The 19,461-nt window shown below is 36.2% G+C and overlaps 1 protein-coding gene across 5 annotated transcripts in view; it reads left to right on the top strand.

Annotated features, from left to right (window-relative positions):
- setd2 (SET domain containing 2, histone lysine methyltransferase) overlaps window positions 1–19,461 on the top strand; it is a 124,451-nt gene that overhangs the window by 55,356 nt on the left and 49,634 nt on the right. For all 5 annotated transcript variants that reach the window (XM_039737113.1, XM_039737115.1, XM_039737114.1 and 2 more), the window contains exons 5-7: window positions 6,128–6,259; window positions 7,482–7,610; window positions 18,860–18,983. In XM_039737113.1, coding sequence (XP_039593047.1) covers window positions 6,128–6,259; window positions 7,482–7,610; window positions 18,860–18,983 — 385 coding nt within the window. The remainder of the gene's footprint in view (window positions 1–6,127; window positions 6,260–7,481; window positions 7,611–18,859; window positions 18,984–19,461) is intronic.

The following is a 19,461-nucleotide window of genomic DNA, read 5'->3' as shown; positions in this document are numbered from 1 at the left end:
GAAGTACTTGGGAGGGGTAGCATGTAATGAAAACTATGAAATGTGCATGGGAAATAAAGTGCACATTACTTTTTGATTTTAAATTGGGAAGCATTTTATAACTCAAAATATGATAGTAAAAATGCACCTAAAATGAAAAGATATAATTTCCCCTTTGGATTAATAAAGTATCCATCTATCCATCCATCCATCCATCCATCCATCCATCCATCCATCCAATGGGTAAAGGGAAAATATTACCTGGCTGTTTAGATAATAAACAAACATCAAAGCTTACCTCACCACACTCTTGCTTAAGCGTTCTTAGAATAATTTTTTTGGGAGAGTACAGGAAGCTTTGCATGACTGCTGATACTCTCTAGACCAAGTAAAAACTGGCACTGTAATAAAATAACTGTTGGCTGTTGATAGTTGATATGGTCAGTACAGTGTTGATCTTGGATGGCACACACAATGAACAGGGTTTTTTTTTTTTTTTTACCACTTTATTATTAATGCCAGAAGTTCCATGTTTACGTTTATCTTTCATGTGAGTGCAGGTGAACTATAAGCAGATAGTATTTATCTTTTCTTTAGCTAGAAATTAAAATCTAAAGGTATATATAAGGCATTAAAAAATAAGAAAATGTTTTAAGTTTTTAAAATATGAGTAGGATTAGAGGATTATAGAATTTATTATTTTAGTTAATACCTTTTATTTGTATTAATAATCAAACAGTATTCAGTCTTTATTTAACAAAATGCAATCAATAATTGTTAATGTGGCTTCATTACTATTATTTCTAGTACCAGTTTAAAGTTTAGGTACACCCTCTCATTGAAGCATGTTTCTTTACTGTTGCTGTTTTCTACATTTTTGAATAACAGTGAAGACATAATACATGGAATTATGAAAAAACTGTTAAACAACACAAAAGTATCATAGATTATTCAAAGGAGCCACCTTTTACCTTCATAACAGCTTAGAATATTTGTGGAAAGTAGCCAGCTGGGATGCTTTTCCCACATATACAGAACATGTGCTTGCTGCTTTCCATTCACTGTCCACTCCGGTTCATCCTATACCATCTATACTGGGGTTAGGTCAGATGGCAGTAGTACCTAGGCTATCTGCTGCTGCATTGAATCATACTCCTTATTTACCAGATAGCTCTTATACAGCCTGGAGATGGATTTTGTTACCATGAATGCACTGTTGATAAACAAATAACAACAAAGCTAAGTGCGGATCAGACGGAATTGCATGTTACTGCAGGATACTGTGCTAGCAAGTTTTCCCTCCATAATTGTAATCTCCTCCTCGTCCTCAATGCTTCACAATGAGAATCACACACATAGACATCATGCAGTCACCTTTTCTGTGTCTCACAAAGACACAGAGGTGAAAACCAAAAATGTCAGATTTGGAGTCATCAGACCAAACGACAGAAACCTGTTGTCCTGTTCTTACAGTGGTGTGAAAAACTATTTGCCCCCTTCCTGATTTCTTATTCTTTTGCATGTTTTTCACACAAAATGTTTCTGATCATCAAACACATTTAACCGTTAGTCAAATATAACACAAGTAAACACAAAATGCAGTTTTTAAATGATGGTTTTTATTATTTAGGGAGAAAAAATCCAAACCTACATGGCCCTGTGTGAAAAAGTAATTGCCCCCTTGTTAAAAAATAACCTAACTGTGGTGTATCACACCTGAGTTCAATTTCCGTAGCCACCCCCCATGCCTGATTACTGCCTCACCTGTTTCAATCAAGAAATCACTTAAATAGGAGCTGCCTGACACAGAGAAGTAGACCAAAAGCACCTCAAAAACTAGACATCATGCCAAGATCCAAAGAAATTCAGGAACCAATGAGAACAGAAGTAATTGAGATCTATCAGTCTGGTAAAGGTTATAAAGCCATTTCTAAAGCTTTGGGACTCCAGCGAACCACAGTGAGAGCCATTATCCACAAATGGCAAAAACATGGAACAGTGGTGAACCTTCCCAGGAGTGGCCAGCCGACCAAAATTACCCCAAGAGCGCAGAGACGACTCATCTGAGAGGTCACAAAAGACCCCAGGACAACGTCTAAAGAACTGCAGGCCTCACTTGCCTCAATTAAGGTCAGTGTTCACGACTCCACCATAAGAAAGAGACTGGGCAAAACGGCCTGCATGGCAGATTTCCAAGGCGAAACCACTGTTAAGCAAAAGAACATTAGGGCTCGTCTCAATTTTGCTAAGAAACATCTCAATGATTGCCAAGACTTTTGGGAAAATACCTTGTGGACTGATGAGACAAAAGTTGAACTTTTGGAAGGCAAATGTCCGTTACATCTGGCGTAAAAGGACACAGCATTTCAGAAAAGAACATCATACCAACAGTAAAATATGGTGGTGGTAGTGTGATGGTCTGGGGTGGTTTTGCTGCTTCAGGACCTGGAAGGCTTGCTGCAATAGATGGAACCATGAATTCTACTGTCTACCGAAAAATCCTGAAGGAGAATGTCCGGCGATCTGTTCGTCAACTCAAGCTGAAGCGATCTTGGGTGCTGCAACAAGACAATGACCCAAAACACACCAGCAAATCCACCTCTGAATGGCTGAAGAAAAACAAAATGAAGACTTTCGAGTGGCCTAGTCAAAGTCCTGACCTGAATCCAATTGAGATGCTATGGCATGACCTTAAAAAGGCGGTTCATGCTAGAAAACCCTCAAATAAAGCTGAATTACAACAATTCTGCAAAGATGAGTGGGCCAAAATTCTTCTAGAGCGCTGTAAAAGACTCATTGCAAGTTATCGCAGACGCTTGATTGCAGTTATTGCTGCTAAGGGTGGCCCAACCAGTTATTAGGTTCAGGTGGCAATTACTTTTTCACACAGGGCCATGTAGGTTTGGATTTTTTTTTCTCCCTAAATAATAAAAACCATCATTTAAAAACTGCATTTTGTATTTACTTGTGTTATATTTGACTAACGGTTAAATGTGTTTGATGATCAGAAACATTTTGTGTGACAAACATGCAAAAGAATAAGAAATCAGGAAGGGGGCAAATAGTTTTTCACACCACTGTATCTGACTCAGAAGTGGTTTATTTGCAGTGATTGCTCCATGAAGACCTGATTCATGCAGTCTCTTTTGAACAGCTAATGTAAGATGCATTTAAGAAATCGTGCTTAGGCATTAAGTTCACTATTTAAATAGGTCTTAGACTTTTTGATCTAAAGTTTATGCTTAAATACTTGAAATTAATTTCTAAGTATATGACAAGCATACCTTCAATTAGGTACCTGGTACCGTACTTGGTACAATAACTTACCCTCTGAATTTTAACCTACATTCAAATACATTTTAATAATAAATGACAATCTGAAGCCCTAACCAGCTTAGCAAGCAGGAGTGTGGTGAAGTTGACAGATTATTACTGGCACACAGCTCTCTTGTCTTCAGGACATATACAGTATAACACACACTACCTTTGAAAGGCAGACTTCACTTCTTTATTTTTTATTTTTCTTTAAGCCTTCAGTTATCCCGCTTAAATACTTTTTCTCTCCTCTGCTTCTGAGGTCCCTTTTATAAAGTCTTGCTTGGAATCAAGCAGGAAAATTATGCATATGCCAAAAAGCAGATGTGAATAAAATATTTGCAGATTCAAAACAAGGAAACAGCACCTGATCACAAATTGGGGTGTAGTATTGGAGGGGTACCCTGTGAAGCACTGAGTACTGCTAAGCAACAAATCGCAGAAAACAAGCACTGTCCTCTGCAAAGCCTCATGATAACACCTGCATAGCAGTTCAAAAATGCCATGCGGCAACACTTAAATTGCACATGACTATTGTGTTAATGGAATGTCACTGCTTATGGTTAACAAAAGCACATTCATTCTTGCTAGGTGCCCTTATTGCAATATGAGTACAGTAAAGTGCTCTGATTACGTGGGGAATACTGTACATTTCTATAAATTGCCTTTTTATGATGATGAAAACACATTGTTTTATGTATGTACACCCAGACCATATGAAAAATGGATGTAACACCTCATCAGTCAGTTAAATGTTTCCAGCACAGCATGCATGATGGAGTGAAGCTTGGATGAGATACTTCAGTACCCTGAGAAGTGATAACAGGTAGCCGATATAAACTGACAAATAACCAGAAATTTTCTATTTATTTCCCACTTAAAAGGGGACTAAAACACAGTCTGTACATCATATCCATCACTTTTGAGATTTAATGTTTGTCACACCAATGAACATTGTAATACCAGCTTGGTGATATAAATGTATTATATATGCTAGTTGTCCATTAGCTGGTTTGGCTGCATTTTCCTACCTGGTCAAGGGTCTCCCCTGGATACCTCATTATACAAAAATTTGAAAATATCAGAAAGCTGACATACTTCTGGTCCCAGGTGTTTCAGATTAGGGATACTGAACCTGCACTTTAAACTTAAGCGAATATTTGCATATTACTCGTAAACAGAAAAACATACATAGGTTTTATTATTCTTTTACAACATTAGAGTATTATATAATTTCCTTTTAACCCTGTAATTGGGTTAAATGGTAAATAGACACAGTAAATGGATTGATGTTTGAAGTAATGACTATTGCATAACATTCATTGCTCCAGCTTTCTCTTATACTCTGAGGTAAATCAGTTAATCAAGAGTTTGCATTTCTCTATGACCAGTTCATTATCTAACAGCTTCATGTCAATGTATACACAAATGCTATGATATAGTAAACTCAAAAAAAAAAAAAGGCCCAAAACATATAAAATTATTTTTTAAAACTATTTTATAAAAGTTGTTTTGTGCAAGTTTAAAAAAAAACGTATTAATAATTAATGGGTACTATGTTTAGTCAGGGACAATCATTATATAGAGTATTAAATTTAACTGCTGGAATAAATGTTTTAAGCAATAAATACAGTATGTGACTGTACAATTGCATCATGTTTTGCAAAGATCCCTGTCATAGCTTTTTAATTTATGGAATCTCATGGTATGTTTATTTTAAAAGTATATAAAATGTTCTATCCAGGCACTTTCTATATCTGCAACTTGCTTTCAGGTGAAGCACATTTTTTAGGACTTTATTTCATTTAAACATTTTCTGCAGTTCAAAATCATCCAAACTTCAAGCTATTGCTAGTCTAACTTTTCTTTTCTTAAACATTATTACTTGTACTTTTAAGAAAAAAAAAATATGTTTCTCTATTTTTTGATAATCTCCTTTTAAATTGCATTTGGCCTAAGTGTTATTTGAGGGCCTTTTTCCTTTTACTGATGGTTATACAAGATGTACTGTTAAACACAGGAAAGGAACAGAACTCTTGGAAACCTCAATTAATACATTCTCTCATCAGGTTCAAGAATGTCAGTCTTAAAAATGATTCTGGACAGAGGAGAACATCAGCCTAGAAAAGGCTACGTCTGATTACTAGTTATACCAGTATTTTGTTAAGAATCAGCTCACATTTTTTTTTAATTCTTTGACAATAACTGAGCAGTATGTATTTTTCTTTCAGGAAAACATGTAGAAAATTATTTTTAAAAATGTCCGTTTCTGTTGCAGACTGAATATTTGTGCTGTTCAGTTGTTAATAAATTTGCCCTCAATCATTAAATGATCCATTCACTTTAAATACAACAGCCGTGGATCATCTGTGACTTTGTAGAGTACATTTGCACTACTTTATGTATGTGACTTAATGAAAGCAAGTACTTTAGCCTTTTTTCTTTTTGTGAAGACTAACATTGTTTCCTACATCATTTTTTGGAGTTCTTTAAATATTAAGTTCTTTTGCCACATTTTCAGAAATATATTGTGTTTAGTATACCTAATTATTTTGTCTACAGTTTTAAACAACATTTCTTAAATATGCAGATCCTTGTATGTGCTTTTATATTGTTAGGAAAATAATAAGTTGACAGCTTTTTTTCTTTTAGAATTGTAATTTGTGATTTAACATCAAGTTCAACATTTACTTGTTTGATAGACTTAGATATAAATACTAGATGAAGGATATATACTACATCATACTGTCGATTACAAAAGGTTAGGTGAACAATGTTTCAGACCATTTTTTAAATTAGCAATTGTATTAACAGTAAATTTTGATATTTGCAGAAAGAAAAACAAATCTCACCGAGATATCAAACGTATGCAGTGTGAATGCAGCATTCTGGCCAAGGAGGAGAGAGCTCAGGGAATGGTTGCCTGTGGAGATGATTGCCTGAATAGATTGCTCATGATTGAGTGGTGAGGAGTACTTATTATGCATTTGTCTTAATTTTTTAAAGTGTTTTTTTTAGAGAGAATGATAAATTCTAATAAATAATACAGCATCCTTCTTCATTATAAAATCAGTCATTATTTCATGTTGCTCATAAAAGCTGATTGTAATACAGTGTTGTTTTTTTAAATTAAGGTGAAAACTCCCATCACATTTTATGAATTTATTTGCCTAGTGAGAGTTGCAGTGACACCATACCAAGTTGGACAGGCCAGGCCACCCTTTCCTCATAAGCATTTTTAGATCCTTTTGAGGAATTTCCAGATGCAAGTTCCTCAACATGCTATGAGACACCTTCTCATACAGTATGATCAAAATAGCTCCACTTGATTCTGAGTGATGCTATTCTGAGTTCATATTGCATATTGTGATACACACCCTATAAAAGAGATTAAACCAAGCAACCTGTCCCATGGACCTGTATTTTGCACCTGTATTCAAACTTATTCATTTAGGCACGACATAGAACTTGTGACCATGGGTAAAGATGAGATTGGCTTTCACTTCACTACCTCTACAATATACACAAAATGACTTCCACTGCAGTAATTATCAATCATTGCTACTCTTGGCTGTGAGGAAGACTCCAATGTTTTTGACCTCCTCAGCTTGAAGCATCTAACCTCTTAACTGTGGGGGGCAAGACAGTTTTCTTCTATGAGAGAACATAGAACTCTCGATTTTAAAGGTTCCAAAAAACATATAACATTCAGTTGGTAAAACTCCCTTTAGAGGTAACAGTTTTGTAAAGTAAGGAGACGACAACATAGTTCCTAAAATAAACATTCTTCAAAAATTGTCTGTACATTGATATACTGTTCATGAAAATCATGAACAGGAGAAGGGACTGGTCACATTCTTGGCAGAGTTTAATGTCCACATTTAACAGACTCAAATTTAAGACTTCAGATATTAGAAGCAAATGGCATGCAGCAATGACACCTAAGCCCTTATTTTCTTGTAGTATTTTCCAGAAGATGCCACAGGGATATATGGTAATAGTCTTTTCCAGGTCCACAAAGCAAGGAGATAAATGTAAAGAGCTGTAATGGTGTTCTGTTCCTTTGTGCACATTCAGATACTATACTGTTCGTTTCTAATTATTTTGCTATTTTTAAATACTGCAGTGTTTCCTTCGGATCCTTGTTGATTGCAATTGCCTTGTTTAATCTCTTCACCTTCCCTCAGTTCTTCCAGATGTCCAAATGGACAGTACTGCTCAAATCGACGATTCCAGCGCAAGCAGCATGCAGATTTTGAAGTTATTTTGACTGAAAACAAGGGTTGGGGACTTCGTGCTGCTGTGGACCTTCCACCGTAAGTTTTGGCTTGTCTTAAGTGATCAGGGTGAATATTCGAACTCTAAATTTTAAAACCTTGTTAATTTGTAAATACTTATCATTCAGCTGTCAATGCTTATAAAAGTTAAGGAGCCATAAATTCAGTAATTAATTTCACTAACTATGGTTTCACAAACTGCATCCAAATATTTACTGAAATTGCTAAACAGTCTTTTAAATTGCACTGTCGGAATATGTCCCATTTCTTCATACTGAATACCTGAAGTGTGGAAATTGTTTTCTCTGTTATCTAGTATTTAATAAAACCCTTTCACACAATTTTGTGGTGACTACTACAAAATGCATGCTCTGCATAGGTCCTAGATCACATTATGATCTCAGTAATAAAAAAAAGTGCAAGGCACATAACTCTTAACACTGCGGGAAGTTTTATTTCCTGCCTTAGTGCCAGGACGAGAGCTCACTCAGGTTCTAAATTGGCCAAACATCCTCAAGCCATGTTGGTGTGATTTTCAGATAATTTGAAGTTTAGTCCAGACTGATAGCAAAAAGACAGGTTTACTCACCTGTGAGGGTGCTTCTTCCATTATTAATGAGGCTTATATCATGCTTTCAGTTTTATGGAACAAAAATTGGAGAATGGAAGAAACATGTACATTGTAGATAAACAAAGCAGGGTGATTCCACAAAAGAAATCAAAGTACTGAAGCTTATGTTGAAAAGAGTCGGTAATGCTAGATTCATAGTGGTTAGAGAAAACATAAACCTATATGTTAGTAAAAATACTGGAGCTTATTTATTTTTTTTTTTACAAGTGGATAACACAATTTAGAGTGATGTCCCCACCAACAGAGATACCTAACCTAGTCTTCAGTCACTGCATGCATGCATATACATATATATATATATATATATGTGTATGTGTATATATATATATATATATATATATATATATATATAATTTATTGATTTTTTAATTGTTCTAGTAATTTTCCTAATGCATATCTCTTTTTAATCCTGTACTTCCTGTAGTAAACTATGTGCATTTTTAAATAGATAAACGTGCCAAAACAAGTCATATCACTATTTTTGGTGCTTGATATTTATGGCATTTTTTTGCTCACATCGTTGATAATATGAATATTAAAATTCTAAGAGATGTAAAGTGAACTCTTAGTTTTCTTTTTTTACACTTAGAGTTCAAGATGTTTTTAAAATCTTATTATTTGAAACATAGAAAAAAATATAAGAATTTGAACTATTTCATTATATTAATTAATAAAATAAAAATACACTGCAAACAGGACTCTCTTGACATTGGTGTCTAACGTCTATATCAAAGCAAGGGGGCATTGGATTTTTATGGAGGGCAAATTAGTGATCACAGTACAAATAAAGCCTGCACCATTTTTCTGTCCACAAGAAATATGGCTGAGAGTGCCTAAGCAAAGAATGCCATGCATGCAGCATAGTATACAGTACAATGCACTATTTAGTTTGAAAAAAACTTTGTTCTAGCATTGCTTTATGGTTGCTTACTAATTTTTGCCATTTTTATTGTTGTTCCATCATTCACCCATTAAAGAACATTGTTGTTTTTCAAATGTAATAGTTTTGTTTCTTAAATTTTCTTTATCATTACTTGGATATTGACATAATGCTTATTCATTGTGAAAAATATTTTTATATGCAGATGAGTAGCATTCTGAAGATTTTCTATGTTGGAACGTTTGTGAAAACTTATGACATATAGTTCTGTTATCAGAGGGGAAGACAGTTCACTTAATGTACTTTAAAAAAAAGAAAAAGCTTATCAACATACGTATATGTGAAAAAAGTAGGGACACAAATACATACTGACTTTTATACCTATTTAGTTCTAGTTGTGTTTGTAACAAGTTTTTTTTTTAATATTAAAGCAGTTCACATTTTAAATTACAGAGGTCTTTTTATTTAAAGGAAACCTGTTAGCCATCTTACTTCCTGGAAATCAATATCTAAAGTTAAGCTTAAAATTCATTGATACCAAAGTAAATACACAAGTTTAAAAATAAAATGTGCTTTTTATATTCTTTCTGATGTTTGGGTGTAATTTTGTATATTTTGTGTTGCACAATAAACTGTTTTACCTTTCTTTCTACGGATTTTGGTACAAAACATACCCTGAGCTTGTTTAAAAAAAAAAAAACACCCCAGAAACGTCTCTCCTTCACTTCTCACGGCTACATTGCCTCTCGCAATTGTTCCCAAAAATTAAAAAAATAGAAACTAACTAGACAGGGGTCCCCAGCTCCGGTCCTGGAAGGCCCCAGTGCCTGTAGATTTTCATTCTAAACCTTCTCTTAATTAGTGCACTGTTTTTGCTGCTAATTAAATTCTTTTCAATTAATTTTAATTGACTTGTTTTTTTAAGATTTGTTCCCCTGAACTTCTTCATCGTTCCTCTGAATTGCTTCATTTCTTTCCTTAAATGGCACCCAAACAGAAATTAAATGTGAAGTGAGTGAGCCAACAGAAGACCAACTAAGTCAGGGCCTCAAACTCCAACCAATTTCACTCCAACCAGCTGCTTAATTAGGCACAGATTAACAATGATTGTTAATTAAACCTGCTCTTTAATTCCATGGCTTATTGCTGCTCACATTGTGCAATAACAGACATTTCCGACATTGTTAATTTTCCCTTTTCTAAGAGCATTGGTAAAATGTTTTGGGGACCCGAGCAGATCAACATTCCTGAGACCTTCACCTTTCTTTATTGTCAGATATATATGATTGACACAGTTTGCTGGTCATGTTTTGGTTCATTTTGTATCTCATTATTGTTTGGCTGCTGATTAAGGAAAAAAAACAATTGAGGGGTCTGACTCTTCAAGAGAAAGTCAAATAAAATTAATTCAAAAGAAGAGGGTTAGATCGCAAACCTGCAGCCACTTGGGCCCTCCAGGATCAGAGTTGGGGACCCCTGAAGTAGACCATATGTTCTTAAAGATTTATTGATTAATTTGTTAGTAAATGGAATTAAATAATTTTCACTCTGAATATGTGACCTGGCATTTCAGAATTTAAAATGTGAACCACCTTTATTCTTTTCTTTACCAAGACAGAAATGGACATCTGGGAGATGTACCCATGTTGTTTTGTTGCAAGGCAGCAGCACTACCACTGTGCCACCATGTTGCTCTCATCTACAGGTGCCAGTGATAAAATTAGAAAATCATGACAAAGTTGATTTATTACAGTAATTCCATTCAAAAAGTAAAACTTGTATATTAGATTCATTCATTACACACAGACTGATGTATTTCAAATGTTTATTTATTTTAATTTTGATGATTATAACTGACAACTAATGAAAGTCCCAAATTCAGTATCTCGGAAAATTAGAATATCAATTAAGACCAATGCAAAAAAAGAATTTTTAGAAATGTTGGCCAACTGAAAGGTATGAACATGAAAAGTATGAGCATGTACAGCACTCAATATTTAGTTGGGGCTCCTTTGGCCTGGATTACTGCAGCAATGCGGCGTGGCATGGAGTCGATCAGTCTGTGGCACTGCTCAGGTGTTATGAGAGCCCATGTTGCTCTGATAGTGGCCTTCAGCTCTTCTGAATTGTTGGGTCTGGCATATTGCATCTTCCTCTTCACAATACCCCATAGTTTTTCTATGGGGTTAAGATCAGGCGAGTTTGCTGGCCAATCAAGAACAGGGATAACATGCTCCTTAAACCAGGTACTGGTAGTTTTGGCACTTTGTGCAGGTGCCAGGTCCTGTTGGAAAATGAAATCTGCATCTCCATAAAGTTTGGCAGCAGCAGGAAGCATGAAGTGCTCTAAAACTTCCTGGTAGACGGCTGCATTGACCTTGGACCTCAGAAAACACAATGCACCAACACCAGCAGTTGACATGGCACCCCAAACCATCACTGACTGTAGAAACTTTACACTGGACCTCAAGCACCGTGGATTCTGTGCCTCTCCTCTCTTCCTCCAGACTCTGGGACCTTGATTTCCAAAGGAAATGCAAAATTTACTTTCATCAGAGAACATAACTTTGGACCACTCAGCAGCAGTTTTGTCTTTAGCCCAGGCAAGACGCTTCTGACGCTGTCTCTTGTTCAAGAGTGGCTTGACACAAGGAATGCGACAGCTGAAACCCATGTCTTGCATACGTCTGTGCGTGGTGGTTCTTGAAGCACTGACTCCAGCTGCAGTCCACTCTTTGTGAATCTCCCCCACAGTTTTGAATGGGTTTTGTTTCACAATCCTCTCCAGGGTGCGGTTATCCTTATTGCTTGTACACTTTTTTCTACCACATCTTGTCCTTCCCTTCGCCTCTCTATTAATGTGTTAAGAGCTCTGTGAACAGTTAGCCTCTTTAGCAATGACCTTTTATGTCTTGCCCTCCTTGTGCAAGGTGTCAATGGTCGTCTTTTGCACAACTGTTAAGTAAGCAGTCTTCCCCATGATTGTGTAGCCTACAGAACTAGACTGAGAGACAATTTAAAGGCTTTTGCAGGTGTTTTGAGTTAATTAGCTGATTAGAGTGTGGCACCAGGTGTCTTCAATATTGAACCTTTTCACAATATTCTAATTTTCTGAGATACTGAATTTGGGACTTTCATTAGTTGTCAGTTATAATCATCAAAATTAAAAGAAATAAACATTTGAAATACATCAGTCTGTGTGTAATGAATGAATCTAATATACAAGTTTCACTTTTTGAATGGAATTACTGAAATAAATCAACTTTGTCATGATATTCTAATTTTATGACCGGCACCTGTAATATATAAAGCAGAGTCGATGTACACACGTGGACAAAATTGTTGGTACCCATCAGTCAATGAAAGAAAAACTCAAAATGGTCAGAAATAACTTTAATCTGACAAAAGTAATAATAAATAAAAATTCTATGAAATTTAACCAATGAAAGTCAGACATTGATTTTCAACCATGCTTCAACAGAATTATTTAAAAAATAAACTCATGAAACAGGCCTGGACAAAATGATGGTACCCTAGAAAAGACTGAAAATAATGTGACCAAAGGGACATGTTAATCCAAGGTGTGTCCACTAATTAGCATCACAGGTGTCTACAATCTTGTAATCAGTCAGTGGACCTATATATAGGGCTCCAGGTAGTCACTGTGTTGTTTGGTGACATGGTGTGTACCACACTCAACATGGACCAGAGGAAGCGAAGGAAAGAGTTGTCTCAGGAGATTAGAAAGAAAATTATAGACAAGCATGTCAAAGGTAAAGGCTATAAGACCATCTCGAAGCAGCTTGATGTTCCTGTGACTACAGTTGCACATATTATTCAGAAATTTAAGATCCATGGGACTGTAGCCAACCTCCTGGACGTGGCGCAGGAGGAAAATTGATGACAAATCAAAGAGACGGATAATACGAATGGTAACAAAAGAGCCCAGAAAACTTCTAAAGAGATCCAAGGTGAACTTCAAGCTCAAGGAACATCAGTGTCAGATCGCACCATCCGTCATTGTTTGAGCCAAAGTGGACTTCATGGGAGACGACCAAGGAGGACACCATTGTTGAAAACAAATCCAAAAAAAGCCAGACTGAATTTGCCAAACTACATGTGGACAAGCCACAAAGATTCTGGGAGAATGTCCTATGGACAGATGAGACAAAAATTGAACTTTTTGCCAAGGCACATCAGCTCTATGTTCACAGACGGAAAAATGAAGCATATCAAGAAAAGAACACTGTCCCTTCTGTGAAACATGGAGGAGGCTCTGTTATGTTCTGGGGCTGCTTTGCTGCATCTGGCACAGGGTGTCTTGAATCTGTGCAGGGTACAATGAAATCTCAAGACTATCAAGGGATTCTAGAGAGAAATGTGCTGGCCAGTGTCAGAAAGCTTGGTCTCAGTCGCAGGTCATGGGTCTTGCAACAGGACAATGACCCAAAACACACAGCTAAAAACACCCAAGAATGGCTAAGAGGAAAACATCGGACTATTCTAAAGTGGCCTTCTACTGTATGAGCCCTGACCTCAATCCTATTGAGCATCTTTGGAAAGAGCTGAAACATGCCGTCTGGAAAAGGCACCCTTCAAACCTGAGACAACTGGAGCAGTTTGCTCATGAGGAGTGGGCCAAAATACCTGCTGAGAAGTGCAGAAGTCTCATTGACAGTTACAGGAATCGTTTGATTGCAGTGATTGCCTCAAAAGGTTGTGCAACAAAATATTAAGTTAGGGGTACCATCATTTTTGTCCAGGCCTGTTTCATGAGTTTATTTTTTTTAAATAATTCTGTTGAAGCATGGTTGAAAATCAATGTCTGACTTTCATTGGTTAAATTTCATAGAATTTTTATTTTTTACTTTTGTCAGATTAAAGTTATTTCTGTGACCATTTTGAGTTTTTCTTTCAATGACTGAAGGGTACCAACAATTTTGTCCACGTGTGTATGTGTGTATGTTGTTTGTCCTTTATACAAATCTGCACTGGCCGTCCAATTGCCACCAAAGTGGGGATGGGGCTCCTTTGCGACCAAGAAGAGGTCATGGGGTACGTTTGGTTGGGGAAAAATGTTCATGGTGAAGCGCAGGGCACCTTTTTACCGACGCAACGTTTGGCACACATCCCAGGCAATCCCATCTGGCGTACCAAACAATTACAGCTGCTACTTCAAGAGCCTATTAGTCATCTCAAGAAAGGGAAACCCCTATGACGCCATTTATTGGCACGTTTGGTCCCGGTGTGTTGCTCTTTACCAATGTTTCTTTAAATTGCCAACAGATGGTGGAAGTGTCCAAGTATGAAAAGACCGTCTGCTTTCATCGGGTGAAGGGGAACTGCATTATGGATGTAAAACATGACCGACCCACTGCACGTGACTGGCTTTCCATATTTGTGGTGCTATTTGCTCGCCTTCTGACTCACAGTACGATTTCAGTCTTGGTCTTTCTGACTGACTGGTGCTATTTGTTCGCTTTGCCACTTATTGAAAATAACACTGTGGTGCTTATTCCGTACGTAATACCATGTAACACATTATAGTTGTCCTGCTTTTTGCTATTATACCCATGCCACCGAAAAAATTGCGTAGAATTAGAAAGTCCACTTCTGATGCCAGAAAAAAGTCCATTTCAAGGGCGTCTGAAACGTTGTGCAAGACGTGAAGATGTTTCCATACCAACAATTCCGTGTAGAATTAGAAAGTCTACTTCCGCTGCCAGTATGTTTTGTTTCTCTCATTTGGGAAATTCACCCGTAATAGATTCCTGGGCAATGCCGGGTACACGTTTGAACAGACTCGCCTTAAAAAGACAGCATCCTACCCCCGCCATTTTCCACACACGCAGCAGCGATTGTATGTAACTTCTCTCTGTATTTTCCATCGCCAACGTCCGTTAAATAGCAGCAGTGTTCAACACAGACGCTCCTTACTGTGTAATACCACTCCCCTTTGTGTCAAGACTCTCTATCCAAATATTATTGAAGCAACTATCATGACACGTTGTGCAAGACGTTCAGATGTTTTCGTACCAAAAATACTGCTGATTCTGAATGATTTACTCTTTGATTTCAAAATGCTCCAAATTTCTGTTCGTTTGGTTTTTGCTGTGTCAATTAATAAGGCTCAAGAGCAATCACTACAAGTTGCTGGCATCAATTTCGACAATCCATGTTTTTCACATGGACAACTCTACGTGGCATGTTCTAGAGTGGGAATCCTCAATTTGTTCATTTTCTCACCACAAGGGAAAACAAAAAATAAGAGTGTATCCAAAGGCTCTGGAATGACCACTTATATTACCTATTACAGTAAAATGTGAATCAGAAAACTGTTTGTTCTATGTCTTTATTCTGTTTCTTTCATTTCGGAAATTCACTGGTTATAGATTCCCGGGCAACGCCGGGTACTCCTGCTAGTTTTATATATAGTCAAAAGTTCTTAAAATTTAAAATTATTCTACTATCTTCCATATGTTTGTATTCTGTATTACAGTCACTAAGTATGAACCAAGTAATACAGAGTGTCTGAAGGTGGCACCATCAGCTTTGGAAATAACTAGGATATCACATAACTGACATTGTTGTGTAGGCTGCAGTGAGATGAACTTGGAATGACTGAATAGTTGACTGGGTGTTAGTTCCAGCAACTGAATTGTCCCAGATTCTTCGTGTATTTTAGATAATTGTCTAAGAAAGACATTGTTCATATTTGTGTAATCCCTTTGTTTCTGGTTTATTGTCATAGTAACAAATGTGTCCAGCTAAATATATTGGAGTAAAAGTTGCCATCAGTGTATTAAAAATGTAGTGGAGTAAAAGTAGACAGCAAATGGTAATACTTAAGTATGTTTTGAAAATACTTCTACAAATACACTAATGAAGTATTTATACATTTACTTCTATACAATACTTGGATCCACTTAACATGCTATGCTATGAATCCTTCATTTTAAATGCTTAACATGTACATACCCTTATTTAGTGCAGCTGTATACCAGTTTCAGCACCTTCTAACATTTCTGCCAGCAAAGTCTGTGTGTAACTTGCAATGATTCTCAAACCTAGTCCTGGAGAGTCTGTGCGTCTTCAGGTTTTTGTTAAAATCAACATCTGTTTTCAATTGGACTCTCAACTTGATTAAGCAAGCTGGTATTTCCCACTTTCTGTTTTGAGTAATTGTAGAAATTACAAAAACTAAGTTCAGGATTTTTTTTATTAAGATGTACCAAGCATGTATATATGTTACATAGGGATTATTTAATGTATTCTTTATACTTGGGTTTTAAGATTTTTATCATCCATCATGATTTTAATTCTGATTTTTCAAGGTGTTCTGGGTCTGAAGCTGAGGTAGTTGCAGCTTTTCAGTAGGTAGTGTTATTTGCCTGGGTGCCTGTTCTGCTCATTGTTGGTTGTCTTTATTAGGATATAATTAAGGACATGAATTGCACAAAAAAGGAAGATTAATAAAAACACAACAAAACAGAGTTATGCATTAAGAGCTACAGCAAAAATAAGAATCTCAGTATATCTAAACTTATAAAAATGACACATGTGCTTTTCTTGATGCATAATAAGAGAAGAGAAAAAAGATAAGCTAATTAAATTATATAAATTAGAGGTACAATGACAGCCACTAGGCTAAGGATTGGTTGCTTAAATAGTAATTTTCACATCTATTAAAGTGTAGTTAGTTTTGTTGACCTGTGCGTCCTTCAGTTTTTCACCTCTGAATCCCATATGTTAACTGGTTTCCATTTTAAAGGAGTTCTTTGGTTTAGGTTATACCCTATTTTTGTTTGTAGAAAGCCAAAGGTTCCCTAATTTATTTAAACATGTGGATTTACAGTATGTGGTGATAAATATACATTCATGCTTATGTAGTGGTATAAAAAAAGTTACCATTTCAGTTCTTAAAATACTGAACTTTAACTTACAAACTGTTTGATATTGTACTAAAAGATGGAGCAATTCAGCTTTCTGAATTTCATCCATAGTTACCTGGCTATAGCAAATTCAAATTCAGAATTTAACTTGATTTTCAGGTGTACATTCTTGCCTCAAAAATGACTGACTGTCCAGGACTATTCAGTTACATCAAAATGCAAGTCCATTTTTTGCTGCCATGACTACCAGAGCAGTATTGTAAAACCTGACCCGTTACCTGATTTTTGAACTAAAATAGTATATCCTAGAACATTACCTTAAATCTTAATTGAACATCAGTCACTTTTGGTGTTTCTACGAAGGTATTCTCAAAATCTGTTTTTATCAGTGACATGTTTTCTGGTATTTCAGATTGTTGATTTCACTAGCACTGGCACACTGTCCCAAAGTTACATGAAATGTTAGCAGGATTTTACTTGACATTTACTGCAAGCAGTATAAAGAATTTGGCAAATGCTGTTAATAGATCACAGTCAACTCTAGAATTATCATCACTTTTCATACAAATGAGCTAAAATGAATAATGTAAAGTAACTACACATGCAATGAGTGATATTTGGTACTTAAACAAATGGGTAGGCCTCATGCTTACCTGGCCTTAAGTGGCGTGAATGACAGCACTCCGCCTCTTTCTGTAGTGTTTAACAATGTTGGAGAATACTTATGGAGGGATCCTGGACCACTTGCCCATGCAGAACATTTCTAACTTGTTGAGATTCTTGGGTTTTCTCTTGTGAACTGCCTCTCTTCAATTGAGACATAATATATTTTCAAATGTGTTCAAGTCAAGAGACTGAGTGGGCCATTGCAAAACAATTATTTTGTGTTACTACAAGCATTTCTTTGTCAATTTGGATGTATGCTTCAGGTCATTATCTTCTTGGAAGAACCCCCAATGATCAGTTTCAGCCTTGTGGTCTTGGCATCCAGATTTTTGGCAAAAACGTTCTGGTATTAACTGTTATTCACAAGAGCCCCTGAAACACTGGCAGGTCTCAGGAAGGGCTTCTTTCGACACATTTTTTTTGTTTTGTTCTTTTATTTCACCTTATACAATTTCTCATATTAGGAATTTGTTAGTTTTCGCATACCCCTTGGGGTCAGAGCGCAGTGTCCGCCATTGTACAGCGCTCCTGGCGCAATTGAAGGTTAAGGGCCTCGCTCAAGGGCCCAGCAGAGTAAGATCTCTTTTGGCAGTGACGGGGATTTGAACCAGCAACCTTCGAGATACCAGTGCAGATCCTTAGCCTCAGAGCCACAAAGACACTGAAACAGAGGTGCGAAGGAATTTAAAGTTGGCCAGGTTTACAAGTTTTTTTTCATAGGCTCCTGCAATTCTAGTTTTAATGGTTTTGCTTACTTTTTTGAGGGTTGCCAATATTTCTGGAGTTGATGGTATACTGGTGTATGAGACTTTAATTGGAGATAAATTTTGTAAGTGGTTGTAAACATTTCTAACCTGCATAGCAGATGGATCATTTTTGCAGGATTAATTTTGCAAGGTTTCTGATACTTTTTAAAAACACATTTAATTTTCAAAACCATTTTATTCAGCATAAAAATATTAAAACTGCTAAAATATTTCATTTACATATCTATGATTACTTATTATGTACTTAACATGTCTTATTTTACATCACCGTTTATTTATATCTAATGTTTAAATAATTTTAAAGCACCGTCCATACACATGACACCTTGATAAGTCAAGTCCTAGTTTTCATATTGCACAATATTTGGTGCTCCAGCTGGTAATGTGTGCTTGTGTGCTTTATGTTATGTTTATAATTCTTGTATCTAATATTCATATGATGTTTCTGTCAGCAACACATTTGTTCTGGAATATTGTGGTGAAGTGTTGGATCACAAAGAGTTTAAAGCCAGGGTGAAGGAATATGCCCGAAGCAAGAATATTCACTACTATTTCATGGCCTTGAAGAACAATGAGGTAATAAAACTTACATTTTTACAGTTGATTTATTTATTTGGTACACTGTATTAATCCCCAAGGGGAATTTTACTATAAGCAAACTTATTTTTAAGCAGAAAATTTTGAACTTTCATCTATAGTATCTTGTCACATTTTTGTGGGGGTCTTCTCGGTTATTGGGTTATATAAATTGACAGCCTATTCTAACAGCATCAAGTATAAGATTAAAGCCAGTCCTGCACGGGATATGAGCCCCCATTCCAAGGCAAAGGCACCTATGGTCCTTTTATACTCTCAAATTAACCTAAAGTGCACATATTTTAAATACTTCAGGAAAAAGAAGTGTGTTTACTCTATGCTGCTTTTTAATTAGTCTTAGTAAATCCTCTGTATTGACAGAATTTCAGAATATGGATAAGGCTGTGTAGGAGAAGAGAAAGAAATATGGAGTTGATAGAATTGTAGAAGGGGGGAAAAAAAATGTTTTTTCCTCAGT

This window comes from Polypterus senegalus, chromosome 15 (genome assembly GCF_016835505.1).
Source record: "Polypterus senegalus isolate Bchr_013 chromosome 15, ASM1683550v1, whole genome shotgun sequence".
In the NCBI taxonomy this organism is placed as follows: Eukaryota; Metazoa; Chordata; class Cladistia; order Polypteriformes; family Polypteridae; genus Polypterus; species Polypterus senegalus.
This window is presented reverse-complemented; position numbering and strand designations above follow the sequence as displayed.